We start from the raw sequence: 26,065 nt of genomic DNA, 5'->3' as shown, positions 1-26,065 counted from the left end.
TGGACCACCAAAAGAATAAACTAAATTTGTGTTGGAATAAGTACAGCCAGAATGCTCCTTGGAAGCCGGGTTGGCCAGACTTTGTCTCTCATACTTCAGACAAATTATCAGGAGGGATTAGTCCCTAGAGGACATAATGCTTGGAAAAGTGGAGGGTCAGAAAAAAAGAGGAAGATCCCCAATGTGATGGGCAGGCACCATGGCAGCAGCAATGGGCTCAAGCATAGCAATGATTTTGAGGTTGGCACAGGACCAGGCAGTGTTTCATTATGTTGTACATAAGGTTGTTATGAGTCAGTGCCAACTCAATGGCACCTACTAACAACATTCTTTAATTTTGAGTGAGAGCAATGATGATTCAGGGTAAGCACTGCTTACCACAGTGTGGCAGCTGAAATTCACCAACTGCTCCTCTGGGGAAAGATGAGACTTTGTTCCTTTCAGGATTCATAACCTTGTTTCCGAGGCCCTTGCCTGTCCAGCAGCCTGTGGTACTCCATCCTGTGTAGTCTCTGGGTCAGCCACTGGGCATAGTACCCAATGTCTGGAGGTGGAGGTGCATGAACCAGTCCTGAACTATGCTACAGTGAACAGAGAACTGTGTTCACATTTCCAGTCTCTATCACATCCACCAGGAGACAGTTGGTGAAGTGCCTGAAAGTCGTCAATTAAACATAGAACACCACCACAATTTCAGCTTACAAGAAGAAACAAGACAGTGCCTCAAACAAGTGTGCCTCAAAATATGGAGTCAGAAAATATGCCTGAAATAGTATGGGAACTACTTGATAAGGAACTTTAAAAAAGGGCTTCCGAGGAGTGGCTGGTGGGTTTGAACTACCAACCTTGTGGTTAGGATCGCAGTACTTGACCTATAGCACCACAAGATTAGGTGTGGATTCAGATTAATATTAAGACTTCAGAAATAGATAGTACATTGAAAGGGGAAAGAATATGAATCAGTGGAAGGCTGAATTAATGAGCTTGAAGACAAATCTCTCAATATTCATCTGCTAGAGGAATAATCTGGTAGCGTAGTGGTTACGAATCAGGCTGCGAACCTTAAGGTCAGCAGTTCGAAACTACCAGCCGCTCCGCGGGAGAAAGAAGAGGCTTTCTACTCCCGTAAAGATTTACACCCTCGGAAACCCTGTACAGGGTCGCTATGGGTCGGAACTGACTTGACAACACTTAACAACAACAACAACAGAGGAATAATCAGGAAAAAGGGAAAAATCTGAAGAAAGCCTAAGATTTGTGTAGGACACTACCAGAAAGAATAACTTATATGTGACTGGAATTCCAGAACAGGAAGAGACAAAAACAAAATAAACGTAGTGAAAATTATCCGAATTATTGGCAGAAAATTTCCCCAACATCATGAAAGATGAAAAGATAGCCATGCAAGAAGTTAAAAGAACTCCAAGAAGGCTAGACTCAAAGAGAAAATCACCATACATGTTATAATGAAACTTTTCAAAACCAAACACAAGGTAAGAATCCCAAGAGCAGCTTGGGAAAAATGAAAAGTTACCTACAGGAGAACTAATAAGATTTCTCAGCAGAAACCACACAGGCAAGCAGACAATGGGATGACATACATAAAATTGTGAAGGAAAAAAATTTCCTATCAAGAATCATATACCCAGCAAAATTGTCCATCGAATATGACAGCAAAATGAGGACATTTCCAGATAAACAGAAATTAAAAGAATTTGTTAAAAATCAGATCGCTCCTACAAAAAATACTAAGGGGAATTTTTTGCACAAAGAACCAACAACAGCGGACAGCGCCCTGAGTTTAACATACATGACAGTATCACCCAGAACTCAACCCAGATGTAGAAGTATTCAAAGTAAAATAAACCTTTCAGACTGAAGAGAGAACCAGAAGTACCAGTTTGCAACAACATCAAGTAAAAAGAGGGAATAAATGACATTACAGAACTTCCAAATGAAGAGGAAATCAAGTCGATTTCAAGGGGGAAAAACCACCTAACTGAAGCCCTAAAACTCGACCAAGAGTTGCTCCTAGCCCTAGTCCAACCATTACCCCTAGCACTAATGCTAGTCCTAACCCTAACCCTAACATTAGAAAGTTCCAGGCCTAGCCTAGATGTAGTTAAAGTACTAATCCTAATTCCTACCTGCTCCCCAAATATTTATAGCCTTGGAAACTTCATAATACAGGGTCACTATGAGTCAGAATTGACATGATGGATGGCAGTAGGGTTGGCTTTTAAGCAAGTGACCAGGTTTGATTCCTGGCCATTACACTTCATGTATACCTCCCACCGTTTTGTCAGTTGGAGGCTTACATGTCCTAGGATGCTGAATAGGTTTCAGTGGTACTTTCAGAGGAAGAAGACTTGGCAATTATTGAACTTTCAAAACTCAGTCCATGAAAACTACGCAGCAGTTGATCATGGTAATGGACCAGACGGGCTTTGATTTTATTGTGCACGGAGCCACCATGAGTTTGGGGCCAGATTGGTGGCAGCTGACAATGATAGTATTCCTTTTCTATTATGAGGTATAAGGTGCCATTTTAGCACTTATGGCTTTACTCGGGTGCATTAATGTGCCAAATTCTACAAACAAGCTTCCTGATGTTGGAACGCCTTAGTACCACAGGTGCAAGACTTCTCATTTATGACTGATTTTTTAAAAGCTGCCACTGGTGTTTTCAGAATGCTTTACCTGGGGGGTTTGTACTTGCATTGGCAGGGGCACCTTCATCAAAAATACCTGTCTCCAGGACTCTTGCTCCCACAGGTCTGGGTGGGTCAGACACTTTCAAGGACCTGGTGCAGGCTCATCTCCCCTCACTGACATCTGAGGTGGGAGTGGGGAGATCCTGGTCCCCCTACTCTTCAGCTTTCCCCCAGGGCACCCTACTCCCCAATCTCTTTCCTTGGTTCTGACTCCAGTCCCCACCCAGCTGTCCTCTTGGATTGGTCAGATGGTGTCCCGGGGAAGGGAGGGTCTTGACTGAGTCCCTGTGCCCATCACTGGGTATGATGCAAGAATGTTTGTTGACTGTTTGAAGGACCCAGTGTCCCAAGAGCTTAATCTAGGACTGGTGCTGGTTTGAGTTTTCCCTGAATTACCTACCACCTTTAATCCCAAGGGCCCAGCACCAATACGCTGCCCTCTGGGGAAACCCTGCTCTCCCCTGCCCCCCAGGACCATGGGACCCTGCCCACCTGCCCTACTCTGACCCCACAAGGTTAAACATATCATATTCAGCTGTGAGTCTCCAGAAGTGGAGGCTTCCTGGACTCTCATGGGGCCTGGTCTCATCCTGTGCAGGCCAGGCACCAAGAGGGGCCTGACCTCCCCAGATGCTCACACTCTCCCTCTCTGTGGCTCCCAGGGATCCCCCAACTTATCCATCCCGAAGGGGACTCTGGGGCAGGGGTCAGACAGAGAGCAGCCCAAGTGGGCTGTGGCAGGCCTTTATTTGAGCTTGGGCATGACACGGATGAAGAGGATCATGCTGATGAAGATGAAGCAGACAATGATGAGCATGACCCAGAGCAGCCAGTTGACCGACTTCTGCGTATGCTGCTCCAGCCGCTCCGACTCCGTCTTTAGCGTCTCCAGGTTCTGGTCGGCCATTTTCAGAGAGTGGGACAGGGTCTGTGGAGAGGGTGGAGGAGATGGCAACAGGACTGGGGCCACATCTAGCCTCTTTAGACTGTCCTGGGCCAGACATGCACTTCTTGGCCCTTGTCGGTGCTGTGGCCCCTACGGGGAATGCCATTTTTTTATCTTCTACCCGACTTTTATTCATCCACCATACCCATTTGCTGGGAAGGTGTCTGTGAGACCCCAGGGCAGTGGCCCCCACACCTGGTTGTCCTTTTTGATCACGTTCTGAGCAGCCAGAGTGTTAGTCTTCAGGCTCCGGGCGAGGCCTAGCATCTCCTCTGCCAGCTTCTCCTGGAGATTCTGGTGTCGTTGGAGGACAAGGTCTAGTTCAGCTGCCGACTGCTTCTCTTCCACCGGCCTGGGCCCTGCCCCCCTGCTGACACCCCACAAGGATGGGCAGGTGGGCATGAGAGATGGGGTGAAAGAGGAAAGAGTCTACCATGATTGCAATGAGCCCAGAGACCACAGCTCCAGCTACCACCCCCAACTCAGGGCCTTCCTTTTCCCATCTTTGCTTTGCCTTCTGGGAAAAGCATCTCCAGAAAGTGGCTTCTGGTGGGTGTTTTTAGATCTGAGGTACTAGAGTGGCCCCTGGTTCGCCCAGCCTTCTCCACCCCCACATACACTGCTAGGGGTCCACAATACTCACGTTCGCTTCCTTATGTCCAGCTCTGCCATAAAGGGAGAAGAGAGAGGGTTAGTTTTCAGCTTTCCGGCCTCTTGGCCTTTGCCTGTGCTGTGCCCTCTACTTGAGATGCCATTCTCAATCTTGTCTGCTGCCTAGCAGGCTCCTTACAATGCTTCAAGGCCTCAGCTTGAATCGCCCCTCTCTCTGGAAGCATTTTCCACTCCCATTTGGGCTCCCCAATTGTAGCGTGGTGCTGTCTCCTCCAGGGACCACTTTTTTTGCCTCAGACCCTCACTCCAGGCCTGACTAAATGATGCCCCTAGAACACTATTTCTGAATGGGGGAAATCTCTGTGGGAACCAAGCTGGGCCCCGGGGATGGATGATAATAGGGTCTTGCCCCAGGAGGTTGGGCCTTGAATCCTGTTCTGTTCAGGGTGACACACCTTCGGTAGAGTCCTGTGGGAAAAAGGGAGAGACAGAAAGTCATCCACTCTTGTCCTTTCTGATCTCAGAACCCACTAAACCTCAGTCAGGGATCTGGGCAAGCCTTATGACCTCTAAACCTTCTCATCTATAAGCTATACATCTCCAACTTTGTGTGAAATGCTCAGAATGGCACTTGTGTCCATCTTGTGAGAAGTAGAAAGCCAACAGTTAAGCTCTGCTCTGGCTAACTCAGGGGCTTAACTGGGACATGGAATTTTCATCTTCTTCAAACCCCTATTCATCCAGCAAAGCCCCATCCACAATGTCTTGCTGCTGGCCCCAGAGAAGAGGCTGATGGATGCTCTAGGGTCCCCACAACTGGCACTGCTTGTCATTCTGGATCTCCCAGTCTGAAGAACTCCCAGGGACCTAAAAGAGGACTTACCAGGCCTAGCAGTTCACTCCTCATCTCGCTGGTGTACCTTGCCCGTGACTGTAGATGCACTGTCTTTGTGGCAGGCACTCGTTCCCGGGCTGTGGTTGGCACACGGCCGGGGGCTAGGAATTGGTTGGCTAGTGCCTTCTCCGAGGATGAGGTCTTCAGAGACATAGGAAAAAGTGTCACAGAGAGCTGTCTCCCAGAGACCCAGGGGAGCGTAACAGGGACCACCAAGGGAGCCCCCAGCTAACCAGTTTCTCTGCCTGTAGCATCCCCTTCAGAAAGTCCACCTTGCGAGAATATTCATTGATCACCTCGGAAGCTGGTTTACTGGAAGGAACCAAGAGGTCAAAGAAAACCTGCTTCTCTAGTCCCCAGTCCCAGAAGAGGATTCCAGTTGGCTCTCCAGGGCCCTCCAATCCTTGGGTTTGAAACTCCTGTGAGTTGCCTGTACTCACCTCACCTGGGCCTTCAAGGCCTGCAGCATGTCCTCCAGGGCCCTCACGTACTGGGGAGATAAAGTGGGATGTCAAATGCCCCCACATCCAGGTGTTCTTGTAGGAGTTAGAAACAGAGTAGAGGGCGAGCACAGGGAGGAGCCAAAAGCATGGAGGCGTGGCCAAAGGCGGTTTCTCAGACACGGGGGCAGGATTACGTGGTGGAAGGGGGACCGGAAGGGGCGGGTCCAACGAGGAAATTGGGGCGGAGGATTCGGGCCGGGTGGCCTGCTATTTAGGACACCGGCTCCCGGGAGTTGGGATTTATGTAGTAGCACTGTGGGCCTCTCACCTTCTCCAGGCGCCACTCTTCTGGATCCCGCTTCTCCGCCGCCATCGCCTCGCATCGGCACAGCAGCCGGACCAGATTCAGCTCTAGTCTCGACGCCATCATCACCGAGCTATGCCCCGCCTTTTCCGCTGGGGCCATCTTAAAGAAGGGCGGAAGTTCCTTCATGTAATCAGCCGGTGCTCGTTGGCTGGCCCATGTTTGTTTGGGGCGGAAGTAATTTATTTAGAGGGATGCCATCCCATCCATATTTACTCAGGGCCGAATTGCTTACTTGAGCTCTTCCCGGAGTTTGGAGGGAACCGGTCCTCCAGGGTGAGGTTCGAGTGCAATGCGTTCTCTGCTCTTTCGGTTCCCTCAGCTCAAAATGCTGTCCCCACACCCACTCATATCCATCTCCGTCTCCGGGCAGCCTGCCTTCTTGTTGATGGGCCCTAGCATTGGATTTTGGAATCTAAGGGATCCTTGCGTTTTTTTATTATCTGCTAGACGAGCCCATCTGTACTTTTGACCACTTCGTCCTGCGAGTCCCCAGGCCTAAAGAACCACCTCTGGGCTGAACGGGGTGTGGAGGGGGCTTCCCAACACTGGTGGGACAGGTGTTCTTACAAAATACTGAGAGGGAGTGACTTAACTCAGTAGGGAAAGAACGGAGTTTCAGAGTTAGACAGGGAAGCTTCCGCTTTCCCCCTCCCATCCCAGCCTCCTCTTCCGGCTGTGTGGCCTCGGCTGAGGCGTGGAGCCCAGGGGTGTGTCTACCACATCTGGAAAGAACGGGAGCCTTAACTCTGCAGAGCCACTTGGAGGAGCCAAGGACCTAAGCCGGCACACAGCCAAGTTGGCTAGATGCGAAGTTTTCCTCGCCCGTTGGGTTCAGTGCGCACCCTTCCCCCACTCCACCCAGCAGTTGTAGCCTGCGAACCCCTCTGCAGTGTGGTGGCTCCTGGCATCGCGGGGCCCACCAGGAACTGGCTTCTCCGAGTGGTTGGCGAACCCTACAGAAGACATTTAGGGCAGCAAGCCTGGCACCTTGCTCTTCAGGTGTTCTCTGCTACATTGATACCCACTCCCACTGAAAACCAAGGCTGTCCTCCCACGACTGGCATCCCTCTTCAGCCCACCATCCCTCCAGGAGTCACAGGCAAACAGCTCAGGCACTTTGTCTTTATTTCACTTGTTCAGGTGTTTGGGGGGGCGGGGAAGGGGGACCTGAACCTGGAAGAGTAAGTCCCACTCCCCAAGTCCCCCAGTATGACATTGTTGACTGTCAGGGATGTGAAACCACAGGACTCGCCTGGAGGGGTTTCTCGTGGTAGGCAGCTCCAGTTGTGCCACAGTGGCAGAGAGCAAGAGAGGGCTATGTCCAGGGATGTTGGGCAGAGAGATCTTGACCACATTTGTCCCACCGGGACCTGACTCCGGGGGAGGCGAAGTCGGGTGGTGTGGGAGACGGGGGCCACCTCTGCCTGGCGTCCTGGATGCTATAGGATTCCCCCCTGACCCCCACAATGACGCACGGCGCCGCGGGGCGGGGCACATCCACAAGGGCCTCAGTATCACCAGATGCCCCAAGTGTCCACGTCCTGGGGCAGGCCTGCTGACCTCCAATCTGGCCCCAGCAAGGGCTTATGATTCCGCAGTGTGACTTGAGTCCCTACCGTCTACTTCATGGACGACTTGCATCCAAGTTAAAGGAAGATGCGTGGGGTTAACATACAAGTTTTTACAGAAACATGTATTTATAGAAAAAACAAAAACAAAACCCCAAATAACAATACGAAAAAACGATTTGGTCTCCTGTTAAGGCTGTTAACAGTTTCTAGTTATGTAAACCACATACAAAGAAAGTTACCGTCAAGTCAAAAGGTACAAAGGGTAAGCGCTATGCGGGGACCTGCAAGGCAGCCATAGCAGGTGGGTGAGGCTAAGGTAGCCGCCAGGCTGCTCCCTGCTAGTCCTGCTCTGCGAGGGGCACATCTAGCCCCATGCGCTCACTGAGCTCTTCTGGATCCTTCTAGAAAGCCGATGCTGGTGCTGGAGCGAGGGGCGTGGGCCTGGCTCCTGCATGTCTTATAGGCCCAATGGATCCAAACTCTGTGGACTGGTTTGTCCCAGGACACTTGGGTTTGGCCAGCTGCAGCCCTCAACCATTGGCCTGGTCTGGGGCGCGGGGCAGGCAGTATGTTGGAGGGTCAGAGTACCTCCGTTTGGCGCTGGGGGGCTGTTTCTCCTCGTCCAGGGTCTCGAGGGCTGCCTGCATAGGCAGCTCAGCACCAGGCGCCACGTACACCGAGTGCACCAGATCTGGGCGGCGGGCAGGTGGCTCACGGCGCCTCACGGGAACCCCAGACTCATGGGTCTGGGGTGCCCAGCCACACAGGTGGGCTGGCAGACCGGGCGGCAGCTTGATATTGGCCATGGGCATGACAGGTGTGCGCCGGGGGGTCTTCACTCGGACCGTCACGAAGGACGACGGCCTGCGTCGTGGAGGGGCTGCCACCTCGGCCACCACGGGGAGGGGGCTCGGGGTGGGTGTGCCAGGGTGGGGGACACCAGGCACAGGGGGCCCTTGGGAGACAGACGGCAGGGTCAGCGCAGCTCCACTGCAGTCCCACCTCTCCCAGGGAAGACAGGAAGGAAAAAAGCACACACTACCTTAATACTGACCTTCCGAGGCCCCCCGCCCGGCCCACTCCTCCAGCAGGCTCTCTGTGCTAGCCGAAGTCTCCGAGTCCAGGTTTTCTTCATCTGAGCCACGTGGGTCCAGCTCTGGAAGGCGGTAGGTGATGTCCTCCCTAGGGGCACGATGAGGGGCCACAGTTCAAGGCCTGGCCTGCTCTTGAGTGAAGATATGCCCTTACTTTCCCCCTCTAATCCTGTGCCCACACCACAGGGCCTTTGTCTGTGTTGTCCCTCTGCCCCTTTCCAAGTCCAGAGTTTCTGCCTGTTGCCCTGGCATCACTTTTGTGTGTTTGTGTGTGTTTTCATTTTACAACCATGTTACACGGAAGTATATACTTTGCCTAAACATTCAAACTGGTTTATGGTGAAGCTCAGGGGAGATAAAACAGAAACCAAACCAGCTGCTTTAAACTTTGGCTCAAGGTAACCCTGTGGGTGTCAGAGAAATGCCCCAAAGGGTTTAATAGCTGTGATCTTATGAACCCAGATCATCAGGGCTTTCTTCTACAGGATGGAACATTTTAATTAGCAGTAGCCAAGCACTTAACCATATGCCAGGGCCTATGAATCCTGGTCTCTCCCTTGTCCTGGCTGTGCTAGGATATGACTTTTGAGGTTCTCTCCCCTATTCTTTGGTAACCCACTTTAGCTAATGTGTAATGTAAGTGCTTTTGTTACCTCTTTGAAAAGGATGCAAACTTAAGGTGTAAACTCAAGGACCCAAGGTGTTAATTCAAGGATCACAGCCACCTCTCTTAATTGTAACTTCAGCTCAGTCTCCTCAAGAGTTTTCTTCGCTGGAATTTTCATGGAAGTACATTACCAGGCTTTTCTTACATGGTGCCTCTGGGTGGGTTTGAACCCCAATCTCCTTAGCAGCCAAGCACTTAACTGTTGGCCTCACCTGGGGTCTCCTCTTACCCCTTAATTTGGGTGCCAATCTGCAGGCCTAGCTGAGATTGACTTAAGGAAAAGTCTGGGCCCTGCCCATCAACCCTGCTCTTCACGTGGGCCTCCCCTGGCCCTTGGATGGCGCTAGCCATCAGCCACCCTGGTGACCACAGGACACTTGCTTCTCCTCCTTGATGGACTGAATGCGCTCCATGAGGATCTCCTTCTCACGGTCCTCATCGTCCGCAGCCACTGCTGCCACTTCCTCCGGCAGCACCCCTAGCTCCTCCAGACCGCCACTGCTCGCCCGGGCTTTGGGGCTCTTGTTCTGGAAGAGGTGTTGTACTTAGTTGCAATCAAGTCTATTCTGACTCATGATGAACCCAAGTGTGCACAGTGAAACTTCCATAGGGTTTTCACGGATGTAACCGTTTGGGAGATCACCAGGAATTTCTTCCACGGCACCACTGGGTGGGTTTAAGCTGCCAACCTTTGGGCTAGTAGTTGCGTGCTTAACCATTTGCAAATTGGCTAGGGCATCAGCTGGTGGGGTTAGTGCCACAGGTGGCTAGAGAGGGGTATGAGTGGCTGGTGGGGTTAGTTGTGATGTGGGGAGGGCTGAGTGCCCCTTCTACAGGCATGGGAGGGGCTGCTCCTGCATGCACTTCCGGAAGGGTAGGGTGCAGTCTAGTCTACAAGGACCCCAGGGTTTAAGGGGAGCTCAGCTTGCGCTGCACATAGGGAGGCATGCACGCGGTCTCCGCTCGTACATACCAGGACCCCCTCGTAGGGAGACGAGAACCCCAGTTTGAGAAGCCATGGCTGGGGGAGAGATGAAGGCAGGGTGACTACAGGGCAGGAGGCGAGGATAAGCCAGCTTCCCGGACAGGTAGGGCATTTTCACCCTCCTTCCCCTGCTAGTGGGGCTCAGTCAATAAAACTGGACTGATGTGATGAATCTAGCCAAAAAAGGGAGTGTCCCACTGCCCTTGAGAAGGAGTTTAGGTATAACTGGATGGGGATTGATGGACAGAAGTGGGATTCGAGGTTCCCAATCAGGCAGCCTTCCACCCTCACAGCCCAGGGCTCTCCAGACCCCTGACCAGGTTCCCTGACCACTGCTCAGTCCCGACTCCGTCTCCAGCACCCTGTCACAACCCAACCCACAGCCCCTGATCTCCCCACCCCCCGGTCCTTTTACATCCACTCCAGTTCCTTTTCTCCCTTGGCCCACCCTCAACCTCCGGCTTCACCCATTCCTCCAACTGTAGCCCCTGAGCCCAGCCAGCCCTGCGTACAGTGTTTTGCCGCAGCAGCGAGAGTCGGCGGAAGGCGATGCTCTCGGCAGCCTCCAGCTGGTTGATCTCCTCCATCTTCACCTTGTATTTTCGCATCTGCTCTTTGATCAGCATCTCTACGCACCTGCACACAAGGCCATGATAGGGACTTGGTCATAGCCAAGGCCGTGCAGAGAAGGGACGTGGCCTAGAGATCCTGGTTCCCCTAAGTCCCTGCAAGTGAGGTGCAACCACAAAGCTACAACCCGGGGACTTCTGTCTTGTGGTCATTCCCAGCGGATGGCTCATGGAGTCCAGGGTAGGTGGGCACTCACGTGGTGATCTTCAGCACGTCCTTTACACTGGTCAGCGGGTCTGAGGTATCGGGGCAGCGCAGCAGGCAGGGTGCAAAGATGATGGCCAAGGCACTGGGTGACATGCGGTTCACATCCTCGAGGAGGGCCACCCTGCGGGGATGGACGGCATGAAGGTGGCACCACAGGGCCCAGGAAGCCCACTGTGACACAAACCCTGGGGTCAGTCACCCTCAGAAAAGGACTGCCTACAGTCTAGATGTGGGGAATGCTCAAAGGCCGCAGGCGCCCCCTCCCCAATATGGCCCTGTACAGACCACCCAGGATAGGGGTGAGGACACTTGCTTGACAAGGTGGAAGATGAGTCGCTCTAGGGAGTTGTGGTTGGCTTCAGGCAGATGGTCCAGGACGGCGTAGATGGCAGTCAGCTGTTCCAGCCGCTCGGGGAGCTCTGTGTGTGTGCGGTGGGGGGGGGGAGGGATGCAGGAAGGAAGGCTTAGTCCCCCGTAGACCCTCACAAGTCCCCTTTAAACCCAACTCAACCAGCCCCGCCTTCCCAAACTCAGCTGATCACCAGTCCCAGCTGGCAGCCCCGACTCAGGGGGACGCACCGACTGCGTGGAGGAAGTCATTGTACTGGGCGAAGGTCATGAGGGGCTCAGGCAGCTCACGCAGCCATTGCTTCAGGACCCCCGTGATGGCATGAATGGGGTAGTTCTCCAGCTTGACTGCTGTGGGGTCTGCAGGGGAGGGAGGCCGACTTGACTGAATAGGACACCTCCATACCGACCTGTCCGCAGTGCTCGTTGCCCACCCACTCACAGCACCCACCTGTCTGTAGCGCCTGCCGGAGCTCCCGCTGGCGGTTGGCAGTGCCTGACTTGCGGTAGAGGCCCTCGGTGTACAGGCCGTGCATCTCCACGTGTTCCAGAAGTTTCTCCAGCACGATGGGCACCGAGGCCTTGTCGCTGGTCAGGCTGTCGACACACACTCCGAAGTGGCCGGGCTCTGCACCAGGCTCTACCTGCAAGGCAGGGCAGGGTAAGGGCAGGACGGGTCCTCCACAGCCCTCTGCACCCCTCCACACTCCATCCCCCTCCAGCACCTTGTGCAAACTTCCAGGTCCCCACTTCAGTGACCCACCCCAGGGCACCCCTGGAAGAAGAATCATCAATAGGTGATGAGATGTACGTTTTGGCAGGTTTGTCGAGAGGGGCAGATGGATGTGGAGGGGCAGCTAAAGTGGGGAGAGGCAGCTAGAGGAGCAGCCCAGCCCTTCTCCACATGTCTACAGGGCCTCTCTGCATAGAATGGGTCCTGTTCTGGAAAGCTCTAGGCCCCTAGCCACCTTACCTTCTGCCCGCACGTGTAGGAGCAATAGGTCTGGATCTTGTGAACACACTTCTTGTGACAGGTCATCTTGCACACTAGGAGGCCATAGAGTGGGTCACAGGTGTTGGGGACCAGGGGTGCAAGTGGGAGTGGGGGGTGGGTCAGCCACGGGCTGAGTGCAAGTGGTGGGGGCCTGGGGGTCAGCTGGGAGTCAGGATGCATGTGTTGAGTTTGGAGGATGATGGGACACGCAGAGGGGGTCAGAGGGCTGATGTCAGAGCAGGTGGCCAAGAACACACAGTGGGGTTCGGAGACATGCACGGGAGATTGGTAGGTATGGTGGGTTAGGGTGCACAACAGGGCTTGGGATATATTGTGGGGAACCTCTGGAGTGGCAGGGAGTTGGGTGCATGTGATGGGGAATCTGGGTGTGTGTGGCGGGGTCAGGGGCAATGGGGTACTCACCGCTGCACAGCAGAGCCTTGTCCATGAGCCAGATGTAGGAGAGGCAGTGTTCGCATGACTGGGGAATGCTCACCTGGTAGCTGGAGAACACATGCCCATTGTGCTGCTGCACCTGGGGGGCGGGAAGGGGAAGGCAGCTGAGAGGGGACCCCTTCTTCCTGCTCCTCCCAGAGCTCCCTGCTCCAGCTTGTACCCTCAGGATCAAGCACTCGGGACTTGGGGCTCAGGCCACTTGGGGCGGACACACACTCACAGCACGCTCCTGTTTCCGCTTCTTCTTCTGAGACTTGCTCTGCTGTGGGGGGAGGGGAAAGGGAGGAGAGGCTCGTCCTGACACACAGCCCAGTAGCAAGGCCCCATCCCCACCTGGAGCTCCCCGCTGGGGAGCACAGGCTGTGAGGGCGTCGGCACCTTGGGGTTCTCGAAGTCGCTCTTGGAGTGCTTCCGGGTGAATTCGTCCAGCAGCAACTGGAAGAGGTTGAGCACCAGGTTGGTATCCTTCTCGCCACGCTCAGCTGCCAGGTTGGTCACCACAATCTGGTAGTTCTCCATCAGGTCCTTGTAGCCCACGTGGATCTTCCCATTCTGGAAGGAGGCACAGGTAGGTGGTGCGTGAACCCGAGGCCGTGGGGTGCTGGGCAAAAGGGGGCTGCAATGTGGCGGAGCCACTCACCGGCACGGAGTACATAGTTTTGAGGTTGCTGCGGAACTTCTCGGTCGCCTCGATGAACAAGCTTTCAGTGGGGGTCTTCTGGGAACGGAGGTCATTGACCTGAGAGGAGGGGATGAGTTGGTCACGTCATGGCTTGCTTGACAGGACCCTAACAGGATCCTGCCCTGTCCAAAGTCCTGCTCAGGATAAAAATCTAGCCCCTCCGGCCCAGCCCAGCCCAGCCCAGCCCAGCCCAGCCCAGCCCAGCATTGATCCCATAAATCCCATTAACTCTGGGATTTAAACTAAGGATGGAGTCACTGAGTGGTGTAAATGATGAGTGTGCTCGGCTGCTAACTGTAAGGTTGGTGGTTCAAGTCTACTCAGAGGTGTCTCAGACGAAAGGCCTGACAAACTCCTTCTAAAGAATCAGCCCCTGAGAACACCGTGGATACACACACAGGGTCAACGTGTATCACAATCAACTCAACAGGTACTGGTCTGCCTTTGGTTTTCTAAGATTACTGACGTTAGGATATCCTCTTTGGTGACGTGTTGGTTGAAGTCCTTTGCCCGTTTTTCCATGGGGTTATCTTTGGTTGTTTAGTTGTAGTTCTTTATATATTCCGGATTATATGAAGATATATGGAGTCCTGGGGGTGTTGCACACGGTTAAGTACTTGGCTGCTAACTGGAAGGTTGTAATCTGAGACTAAGCCGGAGGGGCCAAAAGAAAGGCCTGATAATCAGCTTCCAAAACACTCAGCTGCTGACACCTCTAGGGAGGCCAGCTCTACTTGGGCAGCCCCGGAGTTACGGTGAGCTTGGAGTGGACTTGACAGCAGGTAGCGGGCACTGACACCAGGGCTGGGTTGCTGTCTGTGATGGGGGATGGCCTATGCACTGGAGGATGCTGGGAGGAATCCTCTTGAGCCTCCACCCTCTCAATGTCAGGAGCAGTGCCCCTCGTCCAGATGTGACAACCAAAACATTCCCTAGCTGTTGCCCAGTAACCCCTGAAGGCAGAATCGCCTTCCCAGAATCCCCTGGAGAACCACTTCAGCCCCTACGGTAGTTCACACAGGACCCCTGACCTTCAGTCTCCCTGGACAAGGTCTCTGTCCGGGCTTCAGAGTCTGCTGTACTCCATGAGTGTCCACCTCCACCTGGATGAGGGGCACCTGAGTATTGTTTCCATGGGACGGGCTTATGAGTTTGTGCCCCAGGAAGCTATGTTCAGGTCCTAACTCTGGTATCTGTGAACATGAACTTGTTGAAACAAGTTCTACAGATGTACTGCTGCTATTGGTTAGGAGGCCATGTTGGAGTTGAGTGGGTCCTAAACCTAATCCCTTCTGACAGGTGTCTTTCTAGACAGGGAAAACGGACACTGAAACAGTACAGCTTTTAAAAAGCCAAGGAATGTGCGGGGCTCCACAAGCTGGAAGAGAGCAAGAAAGATGCTTCTTCAGAGCCGGTAAAACACAAGTCCTGAATTCATACTTCCACACTCCAGAACTGTGAGATACTGAACATCTCTTCTCTAGAGCCACCTGTTGGTGGTATCTGGGTTACAGTAGCTATGGCAACTGAGACGAATACTCACTGATACTTTGTAAGGAAATCTAAAAACTCACAGACTGAACTGTTCCTCACAAACTCAGGTCAGGTTTTGCTAAAAGACTGTTTTTTCAGTTGTTGTGGAATTGGCTCTAACTTACGCTGTTAGAAGAACAGGGGGTTTTCAATGGCTGATGTTTCAGAAGAGACTGCCAAGCTTTTCTTCTGAGGTGCTTCTGGGTGGACTAGACAACCTTTTGGCTAGCAGCTGTGTGTAGTGAGTGTACCATCCAGCCAAACTTAAGAACATGTGCTTCGCTTCTAGAACCTTGTGTTGACATTCTAGCTCTGCATTTCCTACTCCTAACGCACTAGGGCCCACCTTCTTGAGCAGGAACTCATCCAGGTACTTTAGCTCGTTGACATTGGTGATGTTGCGGAACACAGACTCCCGCCACTTCTCCGATATCGTGATTTTGCCAATTTTGAGGTTCCGGTTTTTCTTCCCTTTGCCTCCTGGCTCCTTGGTGGGCTTCTCTCCGGTGGGGTGGCGGTGCTGGTGGCTGGAGAGGGCTGTGGGCGGGGAGGAGAGCAGGTGAGGGTGGGACCTGTGTGAGGATGAGGCCAGCCCCCTGGGGACAGGTCCCAAGGCTCTGATCAGTGTCCTTGGGGTCCCTGGAGGCTCTGCACCCGCCTCTGAGGCTGTGGGTGCCTGACCTTCTAGATTCTTCTTGGTGGTGGCAGCTTCCAGCCCAGCATGCCCAGATCCTGTGTTCTCCACCTCCTCCACGCCCTCCAGACTGTACTTCTTATCCTTGTTCTTAGGCCCGAAGAGTCTCTTGAACGCGGACCTGCAGGAGAAGGTGAGAGGTCCTGTTTACCGCTCGGGAAATGGAAGTGGACAGGAGGCCTGGCCTGCCTCTGACCAGCACACTGTGGGCACACGATCTGTTGTTGTTCCGAGCTGGCCCTGACTCAGGGCAACCACATGCACAATGGAATGAAATGCTACCTGGACCTGTCCCACCCCCAAGATCGACTGCAGATTACTGTGTCATAGGGTGTTTACTGGCCTTTCTCCTGGTCTGTCTCAGTCTAGAATCTCCTCTGAAACCTGCTCAGCATCAGAACAACATAGAATGTCCAGTGACAGGTGGGTGGTGGCTGTGTATAAGGTGCATTAGCTGGGGCTCAAAGCTGGGTTTCCCGCAAGGAAGGAGAGAATTCTACCACAGAGCCACCAGGCCCAAAGGAATGCTTGTTGTTGTGAAGTGCCGTCAAGTCGGTTCCGACCCACAGCAACCCTGTATAGGGTTTCCGAGGAGCAGCTGGTGAGCTTGAACTGCTGACCTTGCAGTTTAAATGGCTTTGCAGTCTGGTGCATTAACCCACATCTACTACCCTAAAATGCCTAAACCCACTGGCTTTGAATCCACGCTGACACACAGAGACCCTCGAGGTCAGAGTAGAACTGCCCCATGGGGTTTCCAAAGTTGTAAATCTACAGGAGCAGAAGGACACTACTTTCCCATGAACAGCTGGTGTGTTCAAGCCACCGACCTTAACCACCGCACCACCAGGGCCCCTCTGACTGCTCAACAGTTATCCTAGAAAACAGAAAGCACTGACTGCCTTGCTAGCGAGAGTACAAGTCTGTCTTCATTATTTGACAGATTGGAATGCGACTAAAAAGAAAGTGGATTTGTAGGAACTGACGGGAGTCACTGGAAGTTACAGCACGCTCCATTTTCACACAAAGACGATTAAACTACCTGCTGCCTCCTCCCATGTTCCTACAGCATTATAAGTGCTGGCAAAGATACTGAATGTAAAGGAAACCAAAGTCCCAAAGAAACTAGTCTATCAAGGCTAATCGCCTACACGAGCCACAGTCTCCTCCACCTGAGACGGGAAGAACTAGATCGTGCCCAGCGACCACTACCAATGTTCTGATCAGGACCTTGATCGAATGGGAGAAAAACTCAGAACAGAACTCAAATCCCAAAAAAGTCCAGACTTACTGGATGAGTTGAGACCAGAGGACCCCAAGACTACTGCCCTGAGAAGATTCTTTTAACTTGGAACCAAAAATATCCCCTGTGGTCACTTTTCCACAAAATAACAAAGAATATTACCCATGAATATGGGGCTCTATTAAAAAACCAGCTCTATGAGACCAAAAGGTCAGCCATTACACAAAAGCAAAGATGACAAGATAGTGTGTGTGTTGGGGGGAAACAGGGTGGGGAGGGCAGGGGGCCCTAGAGTCCTGAAAACACAACCAGAATGCCAAGAAAAGAGAAGGGTGAGCCGTTGAAAAAAATCAGAACATAATTTTCTGGGTAAACTTTCACTGAAAACACACAAAGATATTAAAAAAGATATACTGTGGACTGCTGCCGGAAGAGTAAGCCCATTTAAGAAACACACCAGAGCATTCCTGAGAAATGAGGAAGGCGAGACTGGCTTAGTTTGGAGACATGGAGACCAAGAGACTTGGTAACAGGGACTTTGTAGGCACAGTTAGCTAAGAATCTCAAGAAGAGATCATTCTAGGTGAGCTGGATGGATTTTAGCATCCAATGACAAGTCCTTCTAAGAGGAGACAGACACAAGCAGAGGAGGTCATGTGATAACAGGGACAGGGATTTGAGTGAGTTAGCTATGAGACCAGGAGCACCCAGAGTCTGAGATGCTGGGGGAGCCTACAGAGGGAACCGGGCCTGTTGGCACGTGGACTGCACACTTCTGGCCTCAGGACAGGGAAATGAATGTCTTATTTTCAGGTCCCCAGTTTGTGGTCATTAGTTACAGCGGCCCCAGGATATTCACAAGGGGACCCTCACTTTCCTGGCACACCCGTTCCTGTGTCTGAATTTTCCTCTGGGAACCTGTGTCACATTTGTAACCCGGAGAATACGAGGAAGGTGAGCCCAGAATAAGGCGTCTGAGGGCACTTGGGACTGCTTCCCTGTGTCCAGCTGCCTGCACTGGGGGAGGGGAGGGGCTGGGCTGGTTTCGGGGTGGCTAGGACCATGACTGGAGGCGGCTGTCAGTTGATGACTAATTTGAGGAGCTGCCAGGGTGCCCTGCTCAGCTACTTCCTGTGTTCTTCATCTGGGGGCAGTAGGACTCCTTGCGAGCCTGGGGTAAGGAGGTCACTGCTAGGGTAGATGTCACCGCCCTGGGCACTGCTGTGGCAGCCACATGAGCCCCCTTGTGACCATCCCAGGAGCAGCACTTAGGGTGCCCCCTCAGTCTCTAGCCTTGACTTCATGCACAATACTAAGACGGGCTGGGTCTTTTAAGGTGTTACTAACTTCTGCATCCTTGGTGAAGGATATGGATGTTTACCCCTGTCCCTCTCCTTGCCAGCCTGTTACCCCTGGGACCAGGAGACCAAGGTAGTTGGGAGACCGTCCTCACTTACATTCTGAATCAGAGATCACGGTCCCATGTTCTCTTCTCAGCTCTGTGACGGAACCCTATGGGACATTTCTACAGGGGCTTCCTGGTTCAAGGACCCAGCCTTGAACCACCATTTTCTGAGGGCCCAAGAGGGAACCAACCACAAGGGTACAGACAGGGAGACTGGAAGCTGGCTTTGATTCCATAAAGAGTCAAACTGAACCTGCCTGTCTGGGGCCTGCAGACGGTGAAGGTGCTTGCTGTGAGGGCCGAGTCCACCTGCAGGTGTTTGTTTTGAAAACATCAACCACTGAAAACCCTGTAAGCATAATTTTACTCTGACATGGGGTCACCAGCAGTTGGGGTCGACTTGGTGGCAACTGTTTTTAATCATTCACAGTGGAAATTGGATAAAAACCCTTCCTATAACCCTTGCCAGGAGCTCTAGTGGTGTAGTGGTTTCAAGTTGGGCTGCTAAGGTCAGCAGTTCAAAGCTACCAGTTGTTGGGTGAGAGAGGCTTTCTGCTCTTGTAATGATTTACAGCCTTGGAAACCCTCTATGCAGGGTTGCTATGAGTTGGAACCTACTCCTCGGCACATAACTACCACCACCACACCTCTTGCCAAAAAACAATATCTGCTGCCTATGGGGTTGCTATAAATTGGAACCGACTTCAGTGGCAGCGGGCTTCAGTTTCACACCTATTGGCTTCTATAAACATTTATAGCCTTGGAAACCGGAGGTTGTTGTTAAGTGCCAATGAGTCAGTTCCTACTCACAGTGATCCTGTATAGGGTTTCCTAGGAGCAGCTGGTGAGTTTGAACTGCTGACCTTGTGGTTCAGGGCATTAACACGCAGTGCCGCAGCAGGACTCTCTCTAGGGGCAGTTAGTTGTACTGTCCTGTAGTTGCTATGAATTAGAATCGACGCATCCGACAGGTCTGGGGATTGGTTTGGTGGACCTATTGGAAGTTCTAGGTGGTGCACATAATGAAGCACTTAGCTGGTAACTGAAAGGTCGGAGGTGAAAATCCACTTGGAAGAAAAGCCTGGTGATCGGCTTTACACAAAACCACCGAGACTCTCTGGAGCACATTTCTCTTGATACTTAGGGGGTTCCTATGAGTCGGGAGTCAACTCGACAGTAAATGAGGAGGCCCCAACAAAATTAGGTCTCGGCTGGAGTCACTTCACCGGACACGGTCATGTCAGGTGGTCACAGTCCACTGTGGGGACTGGCCCTGTCCCCCCATCCTATGACAGCCCTCCCCACGCCAGCCCAGCCGTGTCTGTCACACTCACTTGGAGTCAACCTGGAGGCCTGGGGACAGCCCCAGGTCTGTGACGCAGCCCAAGTCACTTGACTTCTTCTTCTGGACCAATGGCTTCTTGGAGCTGGGGTCCCCATCCACAGATTCTGTCGAGGACTGTAAGGGGAGGTCAGCAGAGGGAAAGCCAGAGCCCACCACAGCCCCCTCCCACCCCCCGGCTCCCAAACGGTACCCCCTGCAGGACTATGTGGGCTGTGAGGGGACATGACAGAAACCCCAGAATGTGCGCCACGCTGGGCATCATACCTGGGTCCTGGGAGGACACAGGAGTCTGGAGACGTCACTTGTGGATAAGGAAATCTGCCTCTCCCTGTAAACCACAGAAATGGGCTTAAGTTTACAGAAGCAAGTCTGAAGGTGGCGCTTCTTACTCAGAGTGTCTCTGCTCCCTGGACGGTATTTCTGAGGGTCATGATAGGAGAGCTGCTGGCAGTGAGTGGGAGAGACTAATGCCCTATGTGCACAGGGCACCCCACAACCACAGAGAATGTTCCGGCATCAAATATCGACACCATCAGTTATCTGGAAAGAAAGCACCAGCTGGATCCCTACCTCACACTGGGTAGAATGGTTTTCACTCTTTCTGACTGCCCTCCTCTCCACTCAGTGTGTAGATGGAAATGTGTGTAGAGCCGTCCTAAGGCTTCAGTTCAGATGCTCATGGAAAAGTCTCTTAGGGGTCAGTGGAACCCCCTAACCCAGAGGTGCTGACTAAGGGCAACTTTGACCTGTAGGGACACTTGGCAATGTCTGGAGATATTTACGGTCATCATGACTAAGGGGGTTGTTACAAGCATCAAGTGGGTGGAGGCCAGGGATGCTGCTCAACACTAGAGCATACAGACGACCCTCAGCACAGAGAATGATCTGGAACCAAATGTTAGCAGTGCTGAGGTGAGAAACACTGTCTTCCTGAAAGGTCTGCATGGTTGCTCTGTTGTTTTTTTGTCCAAGGAGGGTCTCTGGGACAGAGGGCTGGAAACCTGGTATTCTACTTGTATGTCTTATAGAACGTGGCCCCTTCGTAGTGTAATCAGCACCCCACCCCCTCCCCCCACTGGTTGGGGAGTCCCTGGGCGGTGGAAACAGTGAATGTGCCTGACTGCTAACTGAAGGGTTAGAGCTTTGAACCCACTCATAGGGGTAGTCCTGATGTGGCACTGTAGGAATAAGCACTGGACTGCTAACCACAGGGTTGCCAGTTCAAACCCACCAGTCACTCTGTGGAAACCCTATATAAGATTGCTGTGAGTCGGAACCAACTTGACGGCACTTAAAACCAACACAGAACAACAACATAGGTCCCTCAGAAGAGAGGTCTGACACCTAGTTCTGGAAGATGAGCCATTAAAACCTCTCGGAGCCTAGTTCTACTCTGACACACGTGTTGTGTGTCGACAACTGAGCCTGGGGACCTGGGGGGCTGGGGGTTACTGTGTGAGTATGGTCCACGTCCATGGGGGCTCAGGGTCCTGGTTAGGGCTTTCTTTTTTTTGAGTTTCTCAGCTGCCCCATCTCACCCCCTCTTCCTTGGGGTGCCCACACTCCTGGTGGAGTCTGAGTGTGGATCTGCTTTAGGATTTTGGGCTGGACCAAGACTCAGACATGGGTGGACCCCAGGCTTACTCTGTGGGCGTGAGGGCAGGCCGGTACGGCTCACTGAGGTCCAGCGACTGGCTGAGCATAGAGCAGGGTGCGGCAGCCATGAACTTCTTGCCCCGCCATATCTCCACGGCGATGGCCAGGCGCTCGGAGTCGGTGTCGCGGTACCGCTGGATCTGGGCTGAGCTGCCAGGGCTCTCGGGCCGGTCCCGGGAGCTGGTGCTTGACCTGCTCCTGTCTTTTAGGGTTTCTGGGACACTAGTTCTGCTGTCCAGGGTCAGGCTGGTGGGCCTTTCTGTGCGACTGGGCCTTGGGCTCCCCTCCTGGGCATTCCCAGAAGTCTCGCTGGCTGTGGTAGCTGGTAAAACCTCCACGGGCTGCTTTGAAGGAGATGAGCACTTGACCTCCAGTTCTGTGTTCAAGGAGGTGCCCTCTTCCCTGTTCTCCTTCTGGTCTTCCAAAAGATTCTCCTCCAGCTCTGGGCCTGCCCTTCCATAAGCATCTCGGAGGACCCCCTCTTCCTTATATGACTGCATGTGCTTGTTCTGGAATTTCACATGCTCCAGGCCCCTCTGCCGTCGAGACTCGCGCTTCTCGCGGCTGCTGGGGGCTTTCTCGTGACTTTCGGCAGACAGTTTCTGGGATGGGGTGGGCTTCTCCACGACTGGGGTCTCTGTCTCTGGGAGGGAGCTCGCTGTGGGGGACTCATCACTTGGCTGAGGCTCTGACACATCCAGGGAACTGGGAGCCTCAGACACAGTCTGTGTAGGCATCTGCTCCCCAGTGGTCTCCATCATGGCTTCCCCTGTGGTGACCTGTGTCTCCCTCTCCTCCTCCTCTGCCTTCCGCTTCTCTGAGACCATCTGGCTGAAGCTGTGGGAGAAGAAAAGAGAAAATCCAACTGAAGACACAAACATCCACCCACCTCCAAGACCAGCCTGGGTGCTGGGGATCTGGAGGGAGGGGATACGGCAGTGCCCTTCACTGCTGCTCTGGGTCTGGCCTACTCACTGTTCGGGAAGGACCCGAGTTACCGCTGCTCTGGAATGGGGTCCTGTGGGATTCTGTTTGGGGCTACATCTTTGGTGAGCTCCCTGGGAAGGGTCCTTGTGTGTGTGCTCAGCACTAGAGCTGGTCTCTGGTTTGTGGTGGAGTCCTGGGTCTGCATGTTGGCAAGGGTCACAGGGTGATCTGGAGGGGAGCAGGGTCAGGGGCAGGGCTGGATGCTTGTGGATGCCCTGCAGGACAGTAGGCACCCTACTGTCCACCTGGTGGAGTCTCAGAACCTAGTGAATGCCCAGGGCTAAGTGAGTGTGTGTATGTGGGGAATCTGGGGGTTCCTGCCTTCGTCCTTGAATTCAGGTGTGGTGCTGACTGGCAAATGTCTGGTTCCTGGCATTGATGTCCCCTGGCCCTGCTAGTCTTCTGAAGCCTTCAGAATGATCTCCCAGTATCTCAGGCAGCTCTTTGGTTTCTCAGCTTCCAGAACATTCTAGAATGTCCTGGAACAATTTACGTACCTCTTGCGCTGCAGGTGGCCCCGGCAGAGGCTTTGTAGGCGGATGATGCTCTGTCTCCGGTGCTGGTAAGCTGTCCGCTGCCGGTAGCCCCTCCACATGGCCTGAAGGAACATGGCTGCCTGTGTTCTTTCCAACTCCCGCCGGACTCGGTAGGAACGCCAGCAGGCCTGGGGGTGGGGGGTGGGGTGATCAGGGCCAGGTGTTGGTGACCCTGGACGTCCCCACACATGCCCTGGGGTTCTAGAGGACCTGGATGGTGACTGTGGCCTGCTTCATCTGCAGGAAGTGCCTGCGTTCCAAAACCATCCGGAACCAGCTCTGCAACAGCAGGATCTTTCGCACCACCTCCCGGTGCAGGGTCTCTTGCAGGGCCTGCCGCTCCAGCTCCTTCAGAAACACCTGGCCGGAGAGGGGCAGCAGGTGGAGATGGTCAGCTGCATGGCCCCAGGGCCTACCCCTAATCCCTTTGTATAAACCATCCCAGGAAAGAGACCCAACAGCTGGCCTGCTGACTGACCATCGGGGCCTTTGTTGGTTCTAAATTTATGGAGGTGAAATTTACATAAGATAAAATGAACCATTTAAAAAAGCACAGTTCAGTGGCATTTAATCCATACATAATGTTTGAAACCATCACCTCGAACTCTAGAACATTCTCATCATCTGAAATGAAAATCCCGCACCCACTGGCAATCAGCCTTCCTTCCCCAGCCCTGTTGTTATTAGCTGCTCCCTACTGGCCTCTGTTGTAGCTTTCCTTGTGGCGAGCTGTGCCCACAAGCCCTGTTGTTAGGTGCTGGTAGCGTAGTGGGTTATGAGCTGGGCTGCTAACCACAAGGTCAGTAGTTTGATTTACTAGTTGCTCTGTAGGAGAAAGATGAAGCTTTTTGCTCCTGTAAAGATACATAGCCTCGGAAACCCAAGACAGGGTCACTGTGAGTCAGAATCAGCTTGACAGCACTTAACAAACAAGATGTGTATGATGGTCCCTGTCCTAGGTGAGAGGACACAGGAAAGAAAGTAGTTGAGTCAGGTTGTCTGAGTCCCACCGGAGATTCTGGCCAGGGTCTCCAGAGGCCCAAGTCCCCATCCTGTAGTCCCACTTCCTACACAAAGCAACTTATTCTGAAGTGTGGCTTGGTAATTTAGGGCCAGGAAGAAACCTGTGTGTGGCCAAGAGGACCACAGGCCCCAAGTTTGCAGCTATGCAGCGGCGTCAGTACTGACCTTGGTTTTCCCGATCTGATAGTTCTTCTTGTCTACAGCCATCTTCTCCAGCAATGTCGAGATGACCTCCCTGCAAGGTGGCGCGTTCTTGGCCAACAGTACCTGGAACTGCTCCGTGAAGTCCTGGGGGGTTGGGACAAGGGGGTGTTTCCAACACCAAGGAGCCAAGACTTCGGCTTCCTTGAATGTTAGTGCTTTTTGAACAAATCAAATGATTTAGGTGTCCAGAAATCTGCACCATCCAAAGGTAACCTTAAACACAGAATCGCAGAATTTTCTTTACATTCAAGTATCCACTGATGCCTGGCTGGACCTGGCACCATTCTGGGGGCCCAGGAGATGGGATATGCCGGGAGCTCTGGATCTATGTCTTGTTTGAGGGCTCCACTACAAGTGGGGGTACATGCCCCCCCTTTTTTAACAACAAAAAAACCCCCTCCATATCAAATAGATGTCATATCATACAGACTGTCCCTTTTTTTCCCCGTAATCAATTTGCCCTTTTTCAGGTGTACAATTGAGCCGTATCAGTTACACTGGTCATGTTATACAATGGCCACTGATAATTGTCACTGTATTTTCCATCGCCATAAACACAAACTGCTTCCTAAATGAAGGTTTCCCTCTTTCCCCCTCCCTCCTGCTCCTGGAATCCACTAATAAACTTTGGTCTCCAGACGTGTGCCTATCCTAGATATTTCACACAAATGACTATTTTGTACACCAGTATTTCTGTATCTGACTTACTGCACTCCGCATAATGCTTTAAACGTTCATCCCTGTTGTAGTGTGTGCTACAACTTCACTCCTTTGTATGTTGTTGTTGTTAAGTACCATGAAGTCAGTTCCGACTCATAGTGACCATGTACAAGGTTTCCGAGGCTGTAAATCTTTACCGGAGCAGAACGCCGCATCTTTCTCCCACAAACTGCTGGTAGTTTCGAACTGCTGACCTTGAGGTTGGCAGCCCGACTTGTAACCACTACGCTACCAGAGCTCCTCCTCCTTTGTATGGATGAATCTTATTCCACCTGGGTTGCTTAAAATTGTATTTAAAAAGAAATCTTACTGTGATAAATGCCATAAAGCAGGTAAACATCACAAAGTATCAGGTCAGAGACAGAGAAAGACCTTGAAGACACAGACTGACAAAGTGGCTCCAATATCACAGCAACTGTGAGGACAGCACAGGACCGGGCAGAGCTTTCACCTGTTGGACTTTGGGTTGCTCTGAGTTGGAACTGACTCCAAAGTCCCTGTGATGGTTAAGGCTTGGAGTCAGTTAGGCTGGGCCTGGATGCTCAGTGCTTTGGCAGCTATGATGCAGTGATCCCCCATGAGGACCTCTGGTTTAATAAACCACCTTCTCCATGACGTAATCTGATGTAATTACACTTCATGTTGTAAATTCTTGCTTCTATGATGTTAATGAGGAAGGATGCAATTCGTGGGGTTAGCTTGTATCTTGAGACAATCTCTTTTGAGATATGAAAGGGATCAAACCGGCAAACAGAGCTCAAAGGGACCAACTACCACCAAGAAAGAAGAGCCAAGAGTGGAGTATGTCCTTTGGACCTGGGATCCCTGTACTGGGAAGCTCCTAGATCCAGGCAAGGATTGATGCCTAAACCCAAGGAGACCTCCATTGGATGCTGGGCCTACAGGCGCTGAAAGGGGACAAGGCCCTTTCTCCAGAGCCAGAGAAGTCTAGCCTCCTAAACTGTGAGGGAATAAATAAATGTCTGTTAAAGCCAGGAAAGTGAGGCACCACAGGAGGCACTCACTCATCTCTGCCAAGAAATTTGGAAGACAACTGTCTGGCCGACTGATTGGAAGAGATCAATGTTTGTGCCCATTCCAAAGAGAG

The 26,065-nt window shown here is 52.5% G+C and overlaps 2 protein-coding genes across 2 annotated transcripts in view; both read right to left on the bottom strand.

The window, feature by feature from the left end:
* Positions 1–3,459: 3,459 nt before the first annotated feature.
* On the bottom strand, positions 3,460–6,040 carry USE1 (unconventional SNARE in the ER 1 homolog (S. cerevisiae)). The gene is made up of 7 exons (XM_006877117.1): positions 5,939–6,040; positions 5,608–5,657; positions 5,401–5,479; positions 5,140–5,308; positions 4,304–4,325; positions 3,856–4,030; positions 3,460–3,642 (listed from the first exon to the last, which is right to left on the bottom strand). Exons 1-7 carry the CDS (start codon positions 6,038–6,040, stop codon positions 3,460–3,462), a joined length of 780 nt encoding a protein of 259 aa, XP_006877179.1.
* Positions 6,041–8,078: 2,038 nt separating this feature from the next.
* The window catches only part of MYO9B (myosin IXB), a 109,759-nt gene continuing 91,772 nt past the window's right edge, over positions 8,079–26,065 (bottom strand). Inside the window, exons 23-44 of the mRNA XM_006877133.1 lie at positions 24,199–24,321; positions 23,221–23,370; positions 22,972–23,138; positions 21,476–22,324; positions 20,096–20,159; positions 19,821–19,945; positions 15,826–15,959; positions 15,491–15,681; positions 13,570–13,668; positions 13,308–13,481; positions 13,150–13,191; positions 12,897–13,008; positions 12,453–12,526; positions 11,931–12,123; positions 11,711–11,839; positions 11,445–11,550; positions 11,121–11,252; positions 10,807–10,930; positions 10,283–10,330; positions 9,687–9,836; positions 8,603–8,726; positions 8,079–8,503 (exon numbers count right to left, since the gene is read on the bottom strand). Coding sequence (XP_006877195.1) covers positions 8,079–8,503; positions 8,603–8,726; positions 9,687–9,836; positions 10,283–10,330; positions 10,807–10,930; positions 11,121–11,252; positions 11,445–11,550; positions 11,711–11,839; positions 11,931–12,123; positions 12,453–12,526; positions 12,897–13,008; positions 13,150–13,191; positions 13,308–13,481; positions 13,570–13,668; positions 15,491–15,681; positions 15,826–15,959; positions 19,821–19,945; positions 20,096–20,159; positions 21,476–22,324; positions 22,972–23,138; positions 23,221–23,370; positions 24,199–24,321 — 3,735 coding nt within the window. The remainder of the gene's footprint in view (positions 8,504–8,602; positions 8,727–9,686; positions 9,837–10,282; positions 10,331–10,806; positions 10,931–11,120; positions 11,253–11,444; positions 11,551–11,710; positions 11,840–11,930; positions 12,124–12,452; positions 12,527–12,896; positions 13,009–13,149; positions 13,192–13,307; positions 13,482–13,569; positions 13,669–15,490; positions 15,682–15,825; positions 15,960–19,820; positions 19,946–20,095; positions 20,160–21,475; positions 22,325–22,971; positions 23,139–23,220; positions 23,371–24,198; positions 24,322–26,065) is intronic.

This window comes from Chrysochloris asiatica, unplaced genomic scaffold (assembly GCF_000296735.1).
Source record: "Chrysochloris asiatica unplaced genomic scaffold, ChrAsi1.0 scaffold00442, whole genome shotgun sequence".
NCBI classification, from domain to species: domain Eukaryota; kingdom Metazoa; phylum Chordata; class Mammalia; order Afrosoricida; family Chrysochloridae; genus Chrysochloris; species Chrysochloris asiatica.
Note: the sequence above shows the minus strand (reverse complement) of the source record. Positions and strands in the feature narration are given on the sequence as shown.

Coding starts and splice junctions, on each gene's coding strand:
- USE1 (XM_006877117.1), bottom strand. CDS start 6,040: ATGATGGCGTCGAGACTAGAGCTGAATCTGGTCCGGCTGCTGTGCCGA. Junction 5,658..5,938: donor AAGAGTGGCGCCTGGAGAAG/GTGAGAGGCCCA, acceptor TTATCTCCCCAG/TACGTGAGGGCCCTGGAGGA. Junction 5,480..5,607: donor GCCTTGAAGGCCCAGGTGAG/GTGAGTACAGGC, acceptor GGTTCCTTCCAG/TAAACCAGCTTCCGAGGTGA.